Below are 19,796 nucleotides of genomic sequence, written 5' to 3' on the forward strand. Positions count from 1 at the left end.
AGTAAACCTAAATCTAACATGAACTCTAACTGCAGCCTACCCTATCCCTAAACCTAACTGCAGCCTAACCGTAACTACAGCTACCCTATCTCTAACCCTAACCGCAGCCTACCCTATCCCTAACCGTAACTGCAACCCGATACCCTAATCCTAACTACAGCCTACCCTATACCGTAACTGCAACCCTAACTCTAACCCTAACTACAGCCTACCCTATACCTAACCGTAACTGCAGCCTAACTCTAACCCTAACCAAAGCCTACCCTATCCCCAACCGCAGCCTACCCTATCCCTAAACCTAACTGTAGCCTAACCGTAACTACAGCCTACCCTATCTCTAACCCTAACCGCAGCCTACCCTATCCCTGACCGTAACTGTAACCTAATCTTAACTGCAGCCTAACTCTAACCCTGAGCAGAGTTTACCCTAAACCAGACTTCAGCATAGCACTAATCCTAACTGCAGCCTACTGTGCATGGGATGTACTAAGCATCGCATCCTTGATGCCGTACATACTATACAGCACTTATCGGGTACATATCGGCGATAATATTGCTGGTATGTACCCAGAAAATCACAAAGGACAGCTCTCCTGGTAAGAACTGTCCTTTGCGATAGAGGGACTGCCGGGTTTATGACCCAGAAATCCCTCTGGCTCCCTTCTGTGCATGTGCAGGATGCGCACACCATGGGGAAGCTGAGGAATCCGATTGGATCCCTCTCAGGGGGCATCATGAAAAGAAGCCCATAGACTTCTATTGGGTAATGCCCCCAGGCCAAAGCATTTCACTGGATTTTTGGGGGTTTTACAGCATTTTTTAGCTTAGTACATCACGCCCTCAATCCCTAAACCTAACTGCAGCCTAACTTTAACCCTAAAATTGTTAAAACAAATTGTCTGCCATTCACAATTTCAATGCCGACATTCTGAACTTATATCTTTTTAACTGTACTATATTTTTGACACATTAGTTTTTTGTTTTTTTTTAATTGTTGCAATAAGTAAAAAAAAAAAAAAGTGTTAATTACTATATGGGCTAATTCCTTGTATTATAGAAGTAATTCTTATGCCAGTCAGTGGAATGTCAACGTTGGATCGATTGATAAGACCAGTGGCTCCATGTATTATGTGGATAAAGTCATTTCTCATCCGAAATACGACACAGAGACGAAGAATAACGATATAGCACTTATGAAGCTAAGAAGAAGTATAACGTTTACTTGTAAGTATATGTGTATATAGTTATATGTATAAATATATGTATGTGTGTATGTATGTGTGTGTGTGTGTGTGTGTGTGTATATATATATGTATATATATGTATATTAGGGGTGTGCACCGGCCACTTTTCGTGTTTTGTGTTTTGGTTTTGGATCTGGATCTTTCTTCGTGTTTTGGATCTGGATTGGTTTTGCCAAAACCACCCTTCCGTGTTTTGGGTTCTGGGTTTTGTGTTTTGGATCTGTATTTTTTTTTTAAAAAGCATAAAAACAGCTAAAATCACAGAATTTGTTGGTTTCTCTGCTCCTATGCTATTATTAACCTCAATAACCTTAATTTCCACTCATTTCCAGTCTATTCTGAACACCTCACACCTCACAATAGTGTTTTCATGTCCAAAAGGTTGCACCGAGGTAGCTGGATGACTATGCTAAGCGACACGAGTGGGCGGCACAAACACGTGACCCATCTAGGAGTGACACTGCAGTGGCAGACAGGATGGCAGTTTGAAAAACTAGGCCCCAAACTGTACATAATGCAAAGAAAAAAAAGAAGTGCAAGATGGAATTGTCCTTGGGCCCTCCCACCCACCCTTATGTTGTATAAACAGGACATGCACACTTTAACAAATCAATCATTTCAGCGCCAGGGTCTGCCACACAACTGTGGCTGAAATGATTGGTTCGTTTGGGCCCCCACAAAACAAGCTGGCAATTAATGTGTCCCTGCACAAACTGGCTCTACGGAGGCAAGATGTCATCCTCATCCTCCTCATCCACCGATTCCTCACCCTCTTCAGTGTGTACATCCTCATCCTCACAAAGTATTAACTCGTCCCCACTTGAATCCACCACCACAGGTCCCTCTGTACCTTCTGGAGGCTGGTCTCCCTGGAAGAGCTGATAATTCATTTTGATGAACATCATCTTCTCCACATTCTGTGGAAGCAACCTCCTACGCCTTTCGCTGACAAGGTTCCCGGCTGCACTAAACACTCTTTCGGAGTACACACTGGAGGGGGGGCAACTCAGGTAAAATAGAGCCAGCTTGTACAGGGGCCTCCAAATTGCCTCTTTTTCCTGCCAGTACAGGTATGGACTGTCTGACATGCCTACTTGGATGCTGTCACCGATGTAATCCTCCACCATTCTGTCAATGGTGACAGTATCATATGCAGTGACAATAGACATGTCAGAAATTGTTGCCAGGTCCTTCAGTCCGGACCAGATGTCCAAACTTGGTCCTGCCTGCCCTGCATCACCGCCAGCGGGTTGCTTAGGATACCTAAGTTTTTTCCTGGCAGCCCCAGTTGCGGGAGAAAATGAAGAAGGAGCCGTTGACGTGTCACGTTCCGCTTCAGCTGACAGTGTGTTCACCAGCAGGTCTTTGCACCTCTGCAGGCTTGTGTCGGCCGGAAAGAGAGACACCACATAGGCTTTAAACCTAGGATCAAGCACGGTGGCCAAAATGTAGTGGTCTGATTTCAACAGATTGACCACCCTGGAATCCTGGCAAAGCGAATGAAGGGCTTCATCCACAAGTCCCACATGCCGAGCGGAATCGCTCCGTCTTAGCTCCTCCTTCACTTTCTCCAGCTGCTTCTGCAAAAGCCTGATGAGGGGAATGACCTGACTCAAGCTGGCTGTGTCTGAACTGACTTCACGTGTGGCAAGTTCGAAGGGCTGGAGAACCTTGCACAACACGGAAATCATTCTCCACTGTGCTTGAGTCAGGTGCATACCCCCTCCTTTGCCTATGTCATAGGTGGATGTATAGGCTTGTATGGCCTTTTGCTGCTCCTCCATCCTCTGAAGCATATAGAGGGTTGAGTTCCACCGCGTCACAACCTCTTGCTTCAGGTGATGGCGGGGCAGGTTCAAGAGTGTTTGCTGGTGCTCCAGTCTTCGGCACGCAGTCGCTGAATGGCGAAAGTGGCCAGAAATTTTTCGGGCCACCCAAAGCGTCTCCTGCACGCCCCTGTCGCTTTTCAGAAAATTCTGCACCACCAAGTTTATTGTGTGAGCAAAACATGGGACGTGCTGGAATTTGCCCAGATGTAATGCCCGCACAATATTGGTGGCGTTGTCAGATATCACAAATCCCCAGGAGAGTCTAAGTGGGGTAAGCCACTGGGCGATGATTTCCCTCAGTTTCTCTAAGAGGTTGTCGGCGGTGTGCCTCTTACTGAAACCGGTGATACACAGCGTAGCCTGCCTTGTAACGAGCTGGCGTTTCTGAGATGCTGCTACTGGTGACGCTGCTGCTGTTGCTGCGTAAGGTGATACATCTACCCAGTGGGCTGTCACAGTCATATAGTCCTTAGTCTGCCCTGTTCCACTTGTCCACATGTCCGTGGTTAAGTGGACATTGTGTACAACGGCATTTTTCAGGACACTGAGGACACTTTTTCTGACGTTTCTGTACAGTCTCGGTATCGCCTGCCTAGTGAAGTGGAATCTAGACGGGATTTGGAACCGGGGACACACTACCTCCATCAATTGTCTAAATCCCACTGCACTAATGGCGGATACCGGACGCACGTCTAACACCAACATAGCAGTCAAGGCCTCAGTTATACGTTTTGCTTCAGGATGACTGCTGTCGTACTTCATCCTCCTCGCTAAGGACTGTTGGAGGGTCAATTGTTTAGTAAAAGTAGTGGTGTTCCTACTTCCTCTCTGGGATGATGAACGACTCCCAGCAGCAGCAACAGCAGCAGCGGCAGCAGTAGGCGTAGCAATGCAGGATCCTCCAGAGGAATCCCGGATAGGAGAGTCAGTCATGCCAGTGACATGGCCTGCAGGACTACTTCCGATCCTGACTAAGGAGGAAATTGACGAGGAGGGAGTTGACGGTGTGGTTTGCAGGCGCTTGGATACAACAGGACAACGGGATTTAGGTGTCCCTGGACTGCTTACGGTCTTAGCCAAAGTTTCTGAACTTGACAGTAACTTTTTATGAACGCGCTGCAGGTGCCGTATAAGGGAGGATGTTCCTAGGTGGTTGACGTCCCTACCCCTACTTATTTCACCTTTACATATGGTACATATGGCAAGACAGTTGTTGTCCGGATTTGGATAGAAATATTGCCAGACCAAAGAGGTGGAATGTTTGGTCTTCTGCCCAGGCATGACCGTGATGGGCTTTTTCATCCCACGGACAACAACTGTCTCCCCCGGAGCCTGATTTAAACAAACCACATCACCATCAGAATCCTCCTCGCCAACTTCCTCCTCAGCGCCAGCTACACCAGTATCCTCATCCTGTTGTACTTCAACAGTGACATCTTCAATTTGCATATCAGCAAGTGGACTGTGGGTGCTCCTTTCAGCACTTGCAGGGGGCGTGCAAATGGTGGAAAGAGCCACCTCTTCCCGTCCAGTGCTGGGAAGGTCAGGCATCGCAACCACCACCACACTTGGACTCTCTTTGGGGATTTGTGATATCTTCTTAGAAAGCACAGTTCTTCGCTGTGCTTTTGCCAGCTTAACTCTTTTGATTTTTTTAGTGGGAGGAGTGCTTCCATCGTCATGTGAAGCTGAACCACTAGTCATGAACATACTAGGGATCGACCTTAGCCGTTCCTTGCCACTCCGTGTCGTAAATGGCATATTGGCAAGTTTACGTTTCTCTTCAGCTGATTTAAATGTCTTTTTCAAGGTCATTTTCCTGAACTTTGCCATTTGGGATTGTATGTGCCCTCTACTATGACATTGGGCATCGGCCTTGGCAGACGACGTTGATGGCATGTTATCGTCTATGTCATGACTAGTGGCAGCAGCTTCAGCACTAGGAGGAAGTGGTTCTTGATCTTTCTCTATTTTATTTTTATCGGAGAAAGTTTGGTCCTCCATTTATGTTATATCGATTTGATATATACGTGCGGCTAAACACAGAAAATAAATTTTTTTTTGGTTCGGACTGGAGTGTACTTTGTGGGTTACAGCACCCTTTAACGGTCAAGCCAGCCGGCCCTTTACTTATGACACAGGCGCACGCTTGGCACTACTTTGTTGATGCACGTGCGGCTACTGCGCACACAATTCACAAACACAGAAAATAATTTTTTTTTTGGTTTGGACTGGAGTGTACTTTCGGGGGTTACAGCACCCTTTAACGGTCAAGCCAGCCGGCCCTTTACTTATGACACAGGCGCACGCTTGGCACTACTTTGTTGATGCACGTGCGGCTACTGCGCACACAATTCACAAACACAGAAAATAATTTTTTTTTTGGTTTGGACTGGAGTGTACTTTCGGGGGTTACAGCACCCTTAACGGTCAAGCCAGCCGGCCCTTTACTTATGACACAGGCGCACGCTTGGCACTACTTTGTTGATGCACGTGCGGCTACTGCGCACACAATTCACAAACACAGAAAATAATTTTTTTTTTGGTTTGGACTGGAGTGTACTTGGGGGTTACAGCACCCTTTAACGGTCAAGCCAGCCGGCCCTTTACTTATGACACAGGCGCACGCTTGGCACTACTTTGTTGATGCACGTGCGACTACTGCGCACACAATTCACAAACACAGAAAATAATATTTTTTTTGGTTTGGACTGGAGTGTACTTTCGGGGGTTACAGCACCCTTAACGGTCAAGCCAGCCGGCCCTTTACTTATGACACAGGCGCACGCTTGGCACTACTTTGTTGATGCACGTGCGGCTACTGCGCACACAATTCACAAACACAGAAAATAATTTTTTTTTTGGTTTGGACTGGAGTGTACTTTCGGGGGTTACAGCACCCTTAACGGTCAAGCCAGCCGGCCCTTTACTTATGACACAGGCGCACGCTTGGCACTACTTTGTTGATGCACGTGCGACTACTGCGCACACAATTCACAAACACAGAAAATAATATTTTTTTTGGTTTGGACTGGAGTGTACTTTCGGGGGTTACAGCACCCTTAACGGTCAAGCCAGCCGGCCCTTTACTTATGACACAGGCGCACGCTTGGCACTACTTTGTTGATGCACGTGCGGCTACTGCGCACACAATTCACAAACACAGAAAATAATTTTTTTTTTGGTTTGGACTGGAGTGTACTTTCGGGGGTTACAGCACCCTTAACGGTCAAGCCAGCCGGCCCTTTACTTATGACACAGGCGCACGCTTGGCACTACTTTGTTGATGCACGTGCGACTACTGCGCACACAATTCACAAACACAGAAAATAATATTTTTTTTGGTTTGGACTGGAGTGTACTTCGGGGGTTACAGCACCCTTAACGGTCAAGCCAGCCGGCCCTTTACTTATGACACAGGCGCACGCTTGGCACTACTTTGTTGATGCACGTGCGGCTACTGCGCACACAATTCACAAACACAGAAAATAATTTTTTTTTTGGTTTGGACTGGAGTGTACTTTCGGGGGTTACAGCACCCTTAACGGTCAAGCCAGCCGGCCCTTTACTTATGACACAGGCGCACGCTTGGCACTACTTTGTTGATGCACGTGCGGCTACTGCGCACACAATTCACAAACACAGAAAATAATTTTTTTTTTGGTTTGGACTGGAGTGTACTTTCGGGGGTTACAGCACCCTTAACGGTCAAGCCAGCCGGCCCTTTACTTATGACACAGGCGCACGCTTGGCACTACTTTGTTGATGCACGTGCGGCTACTGCGCACACAATTCACAAACACAGAAAATATATTATTTTTTTAGCACTTGGGGGGAGCACCCCTGATGGACAGAGCACCCCCTGGACAACACTACAGCACTCCTTTAGGACTGGGACACTGCACAGGACTTTGGAGTGGACACAGCCCCTATGGAGAACTGACTGCACAACACAGTCCAGCCAGCCCCTATGGACTTTGAAGTAGTGGACACAGCCCCTATTAACAACAGCAGCACAGCACAACACAGCCAGCCCCTATGGACTTTGAAGTAGTGGACAACAGCAGCACTACACTACACTACACTACACAGCCCTAACTCCCACCCTCCCTCTTCACTGTCCACAGCCGAGTGAGAAAATGGCGCCGACGTGTGTACCTTATATAGGATCCAAAACCCGCGAGACTCGGAAGGCGGGAAGATGACGTTTTGCCTCGATTTCAGATCCGAGTCAGGCGGGAAAAGTCGAGCCTGACTCGGATCGGACTCGGATCGGGGGGGCTCGGGGGGGTTCGGATTTCAGAAATCCGAACCCGCTCACCCCTAATGTATATATATATATATATATGTGTGTGTATGTATATATATATTATGTATTGGTGGTGGGATTATCTGCTAGGGGGCACCAGGCCAAAATCTTGTCTAGGGCACCAAATTGGCTAGGGCCGACTCTGGTCCTGGGGATGGAGGATTTGTCTTTGGCCCTGAAACGGAGGGTCATTTTCCAACTGTAAGGAATGCTACATTCGGGAGAGGATGATTTGATATGACACCACACTCAGATTATACTGTATCAAACACACTGTATTTCCTTACAGAAGAACCGTATGTAACAACAATCCAACTACATGAGCGGAACAGATACATAACAAGAACCAGAAAGTAACAGGAACAAATAAGTTCAGGGCTACACTTCTGTCAGGCAGTCCAATACAAATAGTTCATCAAACGCCCCAAAAAGAAAAAATCGGGCGCACAGCTCATAATTTATGTGCAAATCCATTTACTTAGCACTCCCCACCCGGCCCATTTTCACAGCATTATAGGCCTTGGGCAAAGCAATCCACTGCGGCCCCTACCTAACCATTCACAGGAATAACAATGTAAACCGTCAATAAAATTAAAACTTTAGATTTATTGATTAACAAAACAAATGTTTAAACATACATAAGCATGATGTAAAGCGGGGTTTACAGACTCCACCTCTTTCTCTTCTCCAGCTCGCAGTGCAGTTCCTGCTCTGCACTGCAGCAGTGATTAAAGTATGGGATGCTGTCCTCCCACTTAATTTGATTGTGTGTAATTAACAATCAGAGCGGCCGGGGAGCATCTCCCTCTTCCTGCCTCTCATCCGGCTGCCCTGTGCATGGAGCGAGCAGCCGCACACTCCATGTAGATGCCCCCCGGCCCAGCTCGCCAGGGCTCAAAGGCCCCTACAATTGTTGGGCCCTTGGCAGCTGCCCAGTGTGCCCATACGTTAAGATGGCCCTGCCCACCCCTATCGGCGCCCCTGGCAGTGACAAGCAGCTGATGTGAATTGCAGCCCACCTGCAGTTGTAAAAGTGTAGTGGGCAACATGATTCTTGGCTGCTCAGTCTGATTATCTCACAGTGAAATGCAGCACACAGGGCTGATTACAGTGTGCAATCAGTCAACACCGATGATTGGGTAGGACCTGTTGCTTGACATTTTGAGACAATTTCTGTAACAGAAATCCTGTAATCGTTCCGTCCTGAACGACAATGGAGAAGTGTGTACAACAATGTAAGCTGTTTTACGAGTTGATGGAACTGTAGGTCGGATCGTCGAGGTGAGTGTACCTAAACTAAGCAGCGTCTTCAAAAAGGAAGTAGCAGCTACTCAGCAGTAGGGATGGCCTTCGATCAATGGTTGACCACCGATGGTTGATGGATTTGCCATGGATGGCTGAGATCGCAGCAGTGTTTTTCTTTTCCCCAGCACAGGGGTCATAGTGCTTAGATTGGCCCCCAATTTGTGCTACATAGCCACACGCCTTCCTCCTCTGTTGGCCTGCAGCCTGCCACGTCCCTTCTCCCTCTCTGTCTGAGCCACTGCATGGTACTGTGTGTTTGAGAGTACTGATGGCCCTTGATGGTGTAAACCATTGATGGTTTCCTGTTGATGGCTTCTTGCCATCTATGTAAGCCACCATTGGCACCACCATGGAGACCAGTGATGGTGAACCATTGGGTAGCTATCCCTCCTCACCAAAAGAGGTAGGTAGGAGCTGAGAGGGACTCACTCTCACAAGATCATGATGTGCTGGGTGAAACAAAAAATATATATATTTGGATTTCCAGACACTGCCCATCCACGATTGCTAGGACTCAGGACAAATGTCCTGATTTCCGGACATTCCACCATAATCCTGGACAACTCAATCTTCAATGCCTTTAAGGATTTATAAAAACATACATCCGAACTGTCTCAATTTATATGCCAGCAGCCAGAAAAAATGGTCCAAGTACTCATCTAAAGTTGCAGATACAAGATTGACAGTACTTGCCACACTCTGAATACATGTTCAAAAACATATTTAAAATTTCTATGTAGTTATGAGAATTCAAAATGAGACCAAAAGCAAGGTGCCAGTACAGCATACAACCCTGAGCACCACCTGTGGTCCCAAATTATTAGGAGACCTTACATATAAACAATAAATACAGCACAGTTTATAAATAAAACTGAAAAACGTGAACCCCATATCCATAACTTATATAATTAGAGCTGGTCAGCTCTGGGACTACCGTCTCCCCTCTCCTCCTCACTTCACCATGTGGCCCTTACGCAACAGGAAAATCTGCCCTTGTAGTTTGATAAATTAGAGGTCACGATTAGTAGCTCTGACAAAAACTGGAGGCTACGATAGCCTGTGTTACTTAACTGAGCGCACATAAGTTGGTAAGTTGTCCCCTTAGGGGTCGATGTACTAAGTCTTGGTCAGAAATAAAATGGAGAGAGAGAAAGTGCCAACCAATCAACATCTGTCATGTTACAGGCTGTGTTTGAAAAATGACAATTAGGAGCTGATTGGTTGGTACATTATCTCTCTCCAAGCTTTGATAAATCTGCCACTTAATCAGTTACTAGCAGATTGCTGAACACAAGTAAAGAACAAATATGTGTCTTCTAAATGTCCCGGGGGACAGTAAAGGTTTGAGATGAACCATGTAGCTTTACGTAGAGGAGAGAAATCAAATGACATTAAATAAAATCTATATTCTTGCAGCGTCTAATATAAAGCCGGTGTGTTTGCCCAATGCCGGGATGCCGTGGACGGAAACGCAGTCATTTTGGATCTCAGGCTGGGGATATACATATGAAGGAGGTGAGAAATGAGACAGAGAATGCAGCGCAAATATCTTATTATTGTAATCTTCTGCCAGTAAGAAATGATAAGAGATGCACAAAGTCACCGGGATATTGTGACTGGAGCGGAGTTGGTGAATTATGATTGGAGCAGGCAATCACAGGCTTCCAGTTTAGCTGCTCATATCAAACCAGGCGCCCCATTTATCAACAGAGGCAAACACCAGCGGCATTTATCGTTTAGCCTCACTGTGATACAAATGAAAAAGCCACTGGTATGTACCAATACTTACCCCTCCGGCGAGGTCCAGCACAGTCCTCTTCGTCGGAGAGGTCCTCTGCTGGGCTGCTGGCAGCCTACTGCTACCAGCGACGGGGGTCTTGTGTAATGTGCATGCGTGACGGTCCGTCTGCCCATGAGCATGACACGCATCACTCTCGCCATCTAAAGAACGATGCTGTAACAATCTTAGATTACAGCTGTTTGTTAAATCCAGAAAGGATGACATAACCCCTATAGCGAGCACTAAAGGGGTTATGCTTCGTTGATAAATGGGGGCCTATATTTGTTCATTTTTATTTCACAGAATTTATGACCATGAACAGAGTTGGACTGATGATGGCTGGGGACAGGGGGAGGGGTACCAGGAAGTGGGCAGAATATTTACTATTTTACTCTTAAATTCTCTATATCTGCCTGCATCTGCGCTGTAAGCCAGCGGTGTTGTGACACAAAGATATTTTATAGCAGACATTTCTAATTACCTTAAGTAGGAAATCGCTACGTGTAATGGTAATAATTTATAGTGACACCAGATCCAGCCGCTTCAGCCTAGAGCTGAATATTGAAAAATAGGGTGAAACCCACTGCGGTTATCCTCTCAATCGTTTTACTACCAGCCTAGCCTAAATAACCCAGGGCTGGTTATGAAATAGGCATCTGTGCAGGCTTCTAAACCACGGCGGGTTCATGGCGGTTTTGCAGTGAGAGAGACTTCCGAGGATCAATGACGATTTCTATTTAGAAGGTCAAAATGACCGTTAGTAAATACGGCCTTTTCTAAGTAGAACATGCCATCATGTATGAAATTACTTCAAATCTGCTGCTTAGAAAACTTTTATACCTAAATATTTGTCTTCCTTTATGGTTTATCAGTGCCAGCTTTGCACAAGTCGCCAAGTTTACATGTGAAAGTTGTGTTAGGCGCTTTTTCTCGATCCTCTGCATATCCAACACCTGTAACCTAAAATCCCAGATTATCATCTGCTGCAGGTTTTTTCATCTTTCACTCTCTTGTTACATTCTGTGTTCACCCTGCTGCAATTTTGTGTATATTGATTATTGATCTGATTTTCCCACCTCAGGATCATCACCCACTTACCTGAGGGCAGCTAATATCTTTTTGATTGACTCTACCACCTGCAATAAACAGTATGTTTATGATGGTGCAATCACCTCCACCATGATATGTGCCGGCTACCTATCCGGTGGCATCGACACTTGCCAGGTAAGTGGAATACATCTTCTTTGCAGTGTAGTGTATGTGTATGTTAGTTGATACATAAGATGGAGTGAGCAGGGACGTACAGTCGGGGTAGGCAGAGCCTCCCCTGTCATACTCCTGGGATTTGTTCTAAAAATTATTAGAATAATACAAAGATGATGTTTATAACTTATAAACATCTTCTTTGTTTATTGTAATCCATTTTTATAGTTAACACTCACCAGCTTTGTGGAGCTCCCTGGGATTGAAGGGAGATGAGAGATGAGGCAGCAACAGCTCAAACTTGCTTCTGTATAGTCAGACACTGCTTGCAGAGCTGGTGGCGGGGTAGCATCACGGGCAGTAAGCTGCACAGAAAGAGAGCAAATAGAGGCATGCCTCTGAGTATTGGCAGCGTGCCTTGAGCACTGATGGACACCTTATATGTGTGATGTGATCAAGAAGGGCACTGCAGTGTTTAGAGATTGGAGCTCAGCAGCAAGAGAAGACACAGTGATGCAGGTAGGAGAATCAATGGACACTGAAGCTTACTGTAGTGAGGGGAGAGTTACGATAAGTAGGGGATGAGACAGGCTCCCAGCACTCAGACCCATCTCCATGTGTGCCTCTTCAGCCATTGACCTCACCGCAGGTCAAAGGGAGTGAGGTCTCTTCTAAATAAAGCTATTAACCTTAAACTCACCAAATGGTTTCACTATAATCCTTTTTTAACCATGTGAAGAAAATGAAAAGAAAGTGACTGCTCTTCCTCTGTCCTCTCACATGTCTCATGAAATCCCAAGCTTATTGTATTCCTCCCACCCAGGAATACTGTACACTCTCACTTTATGTTGACAGCACCACACTCACCTCTATGCCCAAGTTCCTTTCCTTCACTCCCCACATTTAGTCTACGGGTGGATGTAATAGGTTGCGATTGTGCAAAACTGGCATGATTCTGGCAAGCTTCCAATCACCATATGTAAAGATTTGAGCATCTATGTCACTACAACGCATTTCGCCACCACAATATGTCTAATGTGAAAGAGAAAAGTTGCCAGATGCTATAGCCAGTGAGTCATAAACTCAACGAAAATGCGACTCACTTACCAAATGGAGGTAGAGATTGAGACCACAGTACTGTAATTAAAAGCAATTAAAATAAAAATATTGTATGGCTGTCACGAATTTTCAATTGACTCATTTAGCGTTCAGACATAAATAACCAATTGTCAGCAGTTCTCGGGAGGTCAAAAGATCACACATAAAGTAAGGATGCCATCACTATGATTGCATTCACCATTGAGTAGATGGTCCCGATAAGGCACTATCTCTTATACCGGTACGGCGCACTGCAGATCTGGTCATGTGGTTGTTGGACATTCTAGTGCAGTGGTTCTCAAACTCTGTCCTCAGGACCCCACACAGGTCATGTTTTCCAGCAGGTGCACAGGTGTAGTCATTACTCACCGACACATTTTAAAAGATTCACAGGTGGAGCTAATTATTTACGTGATTCTGTGAGGCGACCTGGAAAACATGCACTGTTTGGAGTCCTGGGGACCGAGGTTGAGAACCTGTGTTCTAGTGTTTAGTTATAAATGATTCTTTGTCTTTCTTCCCAGGGTGACAGTGGCGGCCCACTGGTCACCAAGACTAACTCTTTGTGGTGGCTCGTTGGTGACACAAGCTGGGGAACTGGTTGTGCCAATCGCAATAAGCCTGGAGTGTACGGAAATGTGACGGTGTTCTTGGAATGGATCTATAGACAGATGCAGGTAAAGTTTTAGGTTATGGATGTGTCACAATACTCTGCATGCGGAAGACACTGGAGGAACTGAAAGTTTATTATTTACATTCCTCAGAAAATCCTGGCGGGATGGGCATAGCGAGCCTGGATCTCTGTGTGGGATTATCTATACTTTATCTGTATATTTATATAATATACTGTAACTCCACCCAAAAGTCAGTTTCCATTTTTGTTCATTAAGTTGCTGAATGCTATTTCCCTAACGACTGGCTTTTCTACTTGTCTGGAGGGGTCAAATGTCTCTAAGGTTCCCACTTTTCCTCCTTGTTCCTATTCAAGCTAACAGCTCTGTTGTCAGAGACCCTCCCCAATGAACTTCCTTGTGATGTAATGGTCATAGAGGAGGGGCAGTGACAACCCGCTGTGTGTTTGAGGAAAGGCAGCAACTTAGCTGAACTGAGGACAATAGTGCTGGACCCTTCCAGACATCATGGGTTCTGTAGATGTGGTGACTAATATTCAGTATGATGAATTGCATGATGGCGAGATTTTCCGATCGCCACTTAGTTACCGGGGGAAAGCTCCAGAATGCTTCGCATTGGCTCGTTTGCTATTGTTGCAGCCCACAAACGTCCTTGACTGTCTATCCCCCAACTACTATCAATTATTATGACTTATAGAAGTCAGAGATCATTGACTGTTTGTCCCTTGTCAGTGGCGTCACTACCGGTTATTCCTTGTGTACGCCAAAGGGAGCATGGCCTCCTGCCTCTGTGGCCAAGTCCCCTGATATGTGCCATTTTAGGGGCATGACCGTTTGTCTCACCCCTATTTCTCATCACACTTGCCCAGCGCGTTGGGAGCCCCCAGCCTCTCCAGACACTGGGGATGACGAGCGCATTCATCACCGCTGCTGCAGCGCTCCTCAGGGACACCATCCAAGGGGGTGGCACCAAAATAGCAAAGCTGCTCTGCTCTGTTGGTGTCACCCCTTCGGGTGGAGTGACCCACTGCGGCCTGCACCCCCCTAGTGACGCCACAGTCCCCGATGACTTCTCATATCCCTGTATACAGTTGGTTACATTTATCCACATACAATGTAGCAATGAGTGACCATGATTACATTTCTCTTTCAGACCTATGGATGATGATGATGAAATAATGCAATGTGTTACACCGAGCCAGGGCCTTTTCTGAATGGCAGAAACATTTCCGACGGAGGGGAGCACTGGACTCAGTGTCTGTAACTTTCTTCGCACACTTCACATAAATTATACGGGTATTTTAGAAGTAATCACACATCCGGCGTGTTTTCCAGATATTTCATGGGCGCAATGTAACAGCGCAGCGCAACGGCTGGTATAAGAATAAAGGGCCTGATTCAGAGCCGCTCGCTAGATGCGATCGCTCGCACGATGTATATGTAAATTGCGTAGGAAGTGGTATCGCAGTATTTCTTGGAGAGCGATAACATAGTGTATGCAGACACCCACCAGCCTGTTTTAAGACGCCCACTTGTGCACGTCATGTCCAGGAAGTGTATGCAACCATCGGTACATCAGGTAACATCGGATGCTATCGCAGCACTTAATAGTATATATAGATATCAGGTGCGTGCAGCTGATTTGGAATTTGTGTTAAAGAAAACTGGCCTTAGACTGTAGTGTAGAAACAAAAAACAATTTTTATTAATTTGTACAATATCTAAATCTATATATATATATATATATATATATAGATATATATATATATATATATATATATATATATATCTATCAGGATAAGTATGTTTGACACCTACGCGAGCACTTCAGTGTAAAAACAAGCCTGGTGACGTGTACTATGATGCTGTCTTATAATCATACACACCCCTAACACGCCGGTGAGATGCTCAGGCACGCCTGTGTTTGCACCTCCACTCCCCCGTTTTTATTTGCCAGCCCGTTACCACCTACAAACGGCTTCCTATTGTCACTCACTCTGCTGGGCTGTCTATGCGCAGCGAGCGAATGCATTGTGAACTTTCGCTAAGTTATGCGCACAGTGCATACACACTGCATACTATCGGCAGCGGCGAGAGTATACCTCTTAGCGAGCCGGTCTGAATGAGCTCTAAAGCTCATTGTCCTTTTACCGTAACTAGTTTAACAATAGTGCCATCTAGTGGAAAGCCTATATATTTTTCTAAATTATGTTAAGGTTTCTTTATCAATGTCATTGTTTGAAGGGATGGTCATCGGAGGGTTAACTAGCTTGGCATCGATGGCATGAAATAATCATCAGGAAGCCATTGATGGTGGACATCCCTGCTTGTGCTGCACATATAATCAGGGAAGGAGGTGGGGCTTTACGTCACTTGGGGGGAGCTCAGCTGATGACCATCCCTAAATGATATATTGTAAATAGTTGTAAAATACTGTATCATTTACTGTTTTTGCTCCATGTGCCATTTGTAAAAATGTTAACCACGTGACTTGAATCGGAATGTATGTATGCAAAATGTCTGACAATTTACGAATCTATATGTATTAATGAAGGAGACATTTAAAAAATGTTCTCCATATGTGCTTTTTGGATCAGGGCAAGGTCGAGGTGCTGGCACAATCGCTGCCCCGGCAGCTGTGAGAGGCTCCTGACTGTATGAATCCCGCTACGCCATACCGAGATTACCTGCATTGTGGAGCGGTGGGTGGAGCCACGATGACTCGATTCAACGCAAATTGCTTCTTCGCCGGCCTGGGCCACCTACTTCACTGGGGAGAGCTACCTGATTTTCCTGAGTCTCCCAGCAATTTTGGGATGGTAGGCAACTATGCTTTACGTGGCTGGCGAAGGATCAGTGATGGATTAATAACAGGGCGGAAAGGGGCAGTCATGCAGGTGCTACCGCAAACAGCTGCTACCACACATAGCTATATCACCAGCTTTAGTGGCACTGTGATACATATGAACTGGGGTTTCTGTGTGGCATAATGGGAACTGGGGCACTACAGTGTGTATTAATACATTGTGGTGCTGGGAGGATGCACACATTACACTTTTTAATAATACTGCCAGCATATCATTTTAACAAAATGGGGGCTCCCACAGTTGCCCTGGATCCCCCACAGACCTTAATCTGGTCCTAGCATGGTCGTCCTGCATGTTATGGAGATTAATCACTACCTAGTACCATGCTGCAACAGAATCGGTATGATATCCCGGCGGCTGCATGGCCGGGAGTTCGAATCCCGGCAGCGGCAGCCCGTCAAAACAGCAGAGCCTGGCAGCGGAAGCCCGATAGCGCTGTAAATCCCGATCGTCCTAAGGTAAGTATCTACTAACCTAACCCCCCTTAGGGGTGCCTAACCCTAACCTCCCCCCCTGTGCCTAACCCTAATCCCCCCTCTAAGTGCCTAACCCCCCCTTCCCCGCTGCCCAAACCTAAGTTTCCCGGGGGGGTGCCTAACCCTAACCTCCCCCCGGGGGTGCCTAACCCTATCCCTCCCTCCCCCTAGCCTAACCCTAACCCTCCCGTGGGGGTGCCTAACCCTAAGTCCCCCCGGAGCCCTAAACCTAACCCTCCCCCCCCGGCGGCTGGCGGCGCCCGGCGTCGGAAAAATGACAGGCGTCTAGATTTAGACGCCTGTCATTTAACCCTCGCCGGGATAATGCAGTCGGGAAGCCAGCTGTCGGGCTTACGTCAGCCGGCTTCCCGATTGCATCCCGCTGCAACGCTGTCTCCCTTTTCCCTGCACCAAATTGTACATCACCTCTCAGGCAGCTGCCCCATTGTTTTTTAAAGTGTTATATGTAGTGACTAACTTATCTATTACATATAGGGCCGGCTTCACAGGTGCACACAAACAACACGCAACACCGATGTTCACGTAGTTGAGCAAATATTTGTTACTGCGCATGCAAAATATTCAGAAAACCCCTGTGGCGCCTGCGTTACACTGAGCATACGCGCGAAGAAGTTGTTGGTATTGGAAACCGAGAGGCAGAGTGATGGGCATTCCTGGGCACTGACTGGGAGGTGACCTGAAGTGAGCGCAAGACGTTACGTCTCATGGGCATGTGATAAGTGTGTCGCGGTAGTGTCAGTGAAAGCGACTGCGTTCCCAGACGCACAGCTGGTTCCTCAGAGGCCATGTTCAGGCAGAGAAACTTCGCCTGCCACAGGGAGGGTACAAGTGACGAAGGTGCGTCTGTAGTGACGTATCCAGAACCGCCGGCGGTGTTACAGCGTGCAGGGCCCATGAAAGCGGGCATCTGAGGGCTTGCACATTCGCTAGCACACAAGGGGAAAGCTGAAACTAGGACTTGGATATTCGCTACCATGACAACAGACGCTAGAGCCGACGCAGAAGCCTCCACCTTTGAATAAGGTCCATGGAGTGATCCTGCTCCAATAACAGAGCACTGGAGGTCAATGTACATTGCTACCTAGAGCCAAATGACTGTAGATAGGTATTTCTCATAGTAATGTTTGGAAATTTATTATGGAACATGTGCAATGCTAAAACCAATCAAGAGATGTGGCTACTGAAACATACAGTATGTAACCGGTGGTTGCTATAGTGCATTGAAAGAACAGAATGAAAGAGATATATTCTAAATATCAGTTATATGGAAAAAGTGCTCTGATTATAATGAGAAAACTGTATCCGGCAGCAAAATGAGAGCAGTTCATATCAAATAGGCCAATTTTCTTGAAAAATGTAAACTAGTTGTACTGTATAGCTTTACCTTGTGGTAAATCTAATAATGCTTTTACCTTTTTATATTTAATAAATATTTGTTATTTCTAAAGTGTGTGCATGTTTATGGCTGTTTGTGGGATGGGAAAGGAGGCATTTCAGACAAAGGACTGGCTGGGCCCATTATCCTGTTGGTGTATGTGTCTATAAAGACGCTGTCATGATATCAGTCATGACTCATGATGATATGATTGTGGCACAGCAGTGGCTCCTACCTTATTGGCTGAGGGGGGCTGCCGCTTTACAAGGAGAGGAGGAGCCCAGGGACGTGCAGTCAGGGCAGAGCCTCCCCTGTCATGCTCCCTCCCCTGTCATACTTCCTGTCATGCTCCAGAGTTTTCATATAAAAACTGTGTGTTTTTTATACGTGTGCCTCCCCAGCCATTCAGCTCATTGCACGTCACTGGAGGAGACAGCCCTGGCCGGCCAGGTCCTGGTGCCTGCACAATGGATTTGCATCGACTGCCCAAAAGGCAGAGCAGCGGCTTTCCACTGGAAGCCGCTCTCTGCTAATCGCAGCCTGGGCTGGCAGACCCAGGGGGAGAAAAAACCTCCGATGGGGCTGCCTGTCCTCTGTGTGACTGGTAGGTGGTGCTTCCAATGGCCACTGCCAGTCACAGTGTTGGCAGTGCAGTCACTGAGGTGGCGGATTTTACTGGGGGAGGTGCAGCCCCTAGGTAAAAGCTGCCACTGTTGAGGTATATAATTTTACATAGGAGATTCAATTAACTGTGAGTTTCCGCAGTAACCTAGCTTGACAAATAAACCTTGCTTGTTTACGCTTGATCCCCAAAGAAATGAGAGAAAAAAATGATTTTCCCTTCTGTAACTAAGTGTTATTTTCCCCCAATACGCATCCTGCGAAGTTCCAATGGAACTTTACGATCACATGAATCTTCACCTTGTTATCTTCACTCCCACTGCTGATGCAGAAAGAGAAAAGCGCACTGGTACTTAGGGGTCTATTTACTAAGCAGCGTTAGGAGACAGAGTGAAAAGTGATATGAAAGTGATAAGGTGCCAGCCAATCAGCTCCCAACTGTCATCTTTCAAACACAGCCTGTGAGATGACAGTTGGGTGCTGATTGGCTGGCACCTTATCACTTAGGAGACAGAGTAAAAAGTGATAAGTAAAGCTGCATACACACAACGATTTTTTGAAAAAATCGTTCACTTTCTGAGTCAAAAGATGAACGATTATCGTTTATGCGCATTCACGTTTGCAGTTTGTAGTTCAGTCAAAATTGTCAACTCAACGATTTTCATTAAGTTAATATGCAAAAATCGTTTGTAGTTCAAAAAAATCGTTCATTACATTTTAAAAAATCTGACAGTCGTTCATAAAATCGTTGGTAACAAAATCGTTGTGTGTGTATGCAGCTTAAGTGATAAAGTGCCAGCCAATCAGCTCCCAACTGTCATCTCACAGGCTGTGTTTGAAAAATTACAGTTGAGAGCTGATTGGCTGGCACCTTATCACTTTTCACTCTGTCTCCTAACACTGCTTAGTAAATAGACCCCTTAGGGAGAGATGTGCTAAGCTCTGGAAAGTGATAAATGGGAGAGTGGTTGGTAGTTTACCAATCAGCTCCTAACTGTCATGTTACAGGCTGTGTTTGAAAAAATGACAGTTAGGA

General features: G+C 46.2%; 1 protein-coding gene across 2 annotated transcripts in view; it reads left to right on the top strand.

Moving 5' to 3' along the window:
- TMPRSS2 (transmembrane serine protease 2) overlaps positions 1-18,164 on the top strand; it is a 66,160-nt gene extending 47,996 nt beyond the window's left edge. The window contains exons 10-15 of one of the 2 annotated variants that reach the window (XR_015872491.1): positions 1,058-1,224; positions 10,104-10,202; positions 11,549-11,691; positions 13,293-13,445; positions 14,554-14,656; positions 15,998-18,164. Coding sequence is in view for 1 of the 2 variants with exons in the window: in XM_088456443.1 (XP_088312569.1) it covers positions 1,058-1,224; positions 10,104-10,202; positions 11,549-11,691; positions 13,293-13,445; positions 14,554-14,565 (574 nt within the window). In the remaining variant the exon portion in view is untranslated. Of the gene's footprint in view, positions 1-1,057; positions 1,225-10,103; positions 10,203-11,548; positions 11,692-13,292; positions 13,446-14,553 lie in introns of both variants that reach the window. The other variant, XM_088456443.1, reaches the window with a different exon arrangement.
- The last annotated feature ends 1,632 nt before the right edge of the window (positions 18,165-19,796 follow it).

This window comes from Taudactylus pleione, unplaced genomic scaffold (genome assembly GCF_031769625.1).
Source record: "Taudactylus pleione unplaced genomic scaffold, aTauple2 ptg000704l, whole genome shotgun sequence".
Classification (NCBI taxonomy): Eukaryota; Metazoa; Chordata; class Amphibia; order Anura; family Myobatrachidae; genus Taudactylus; species Taudactylus pleione.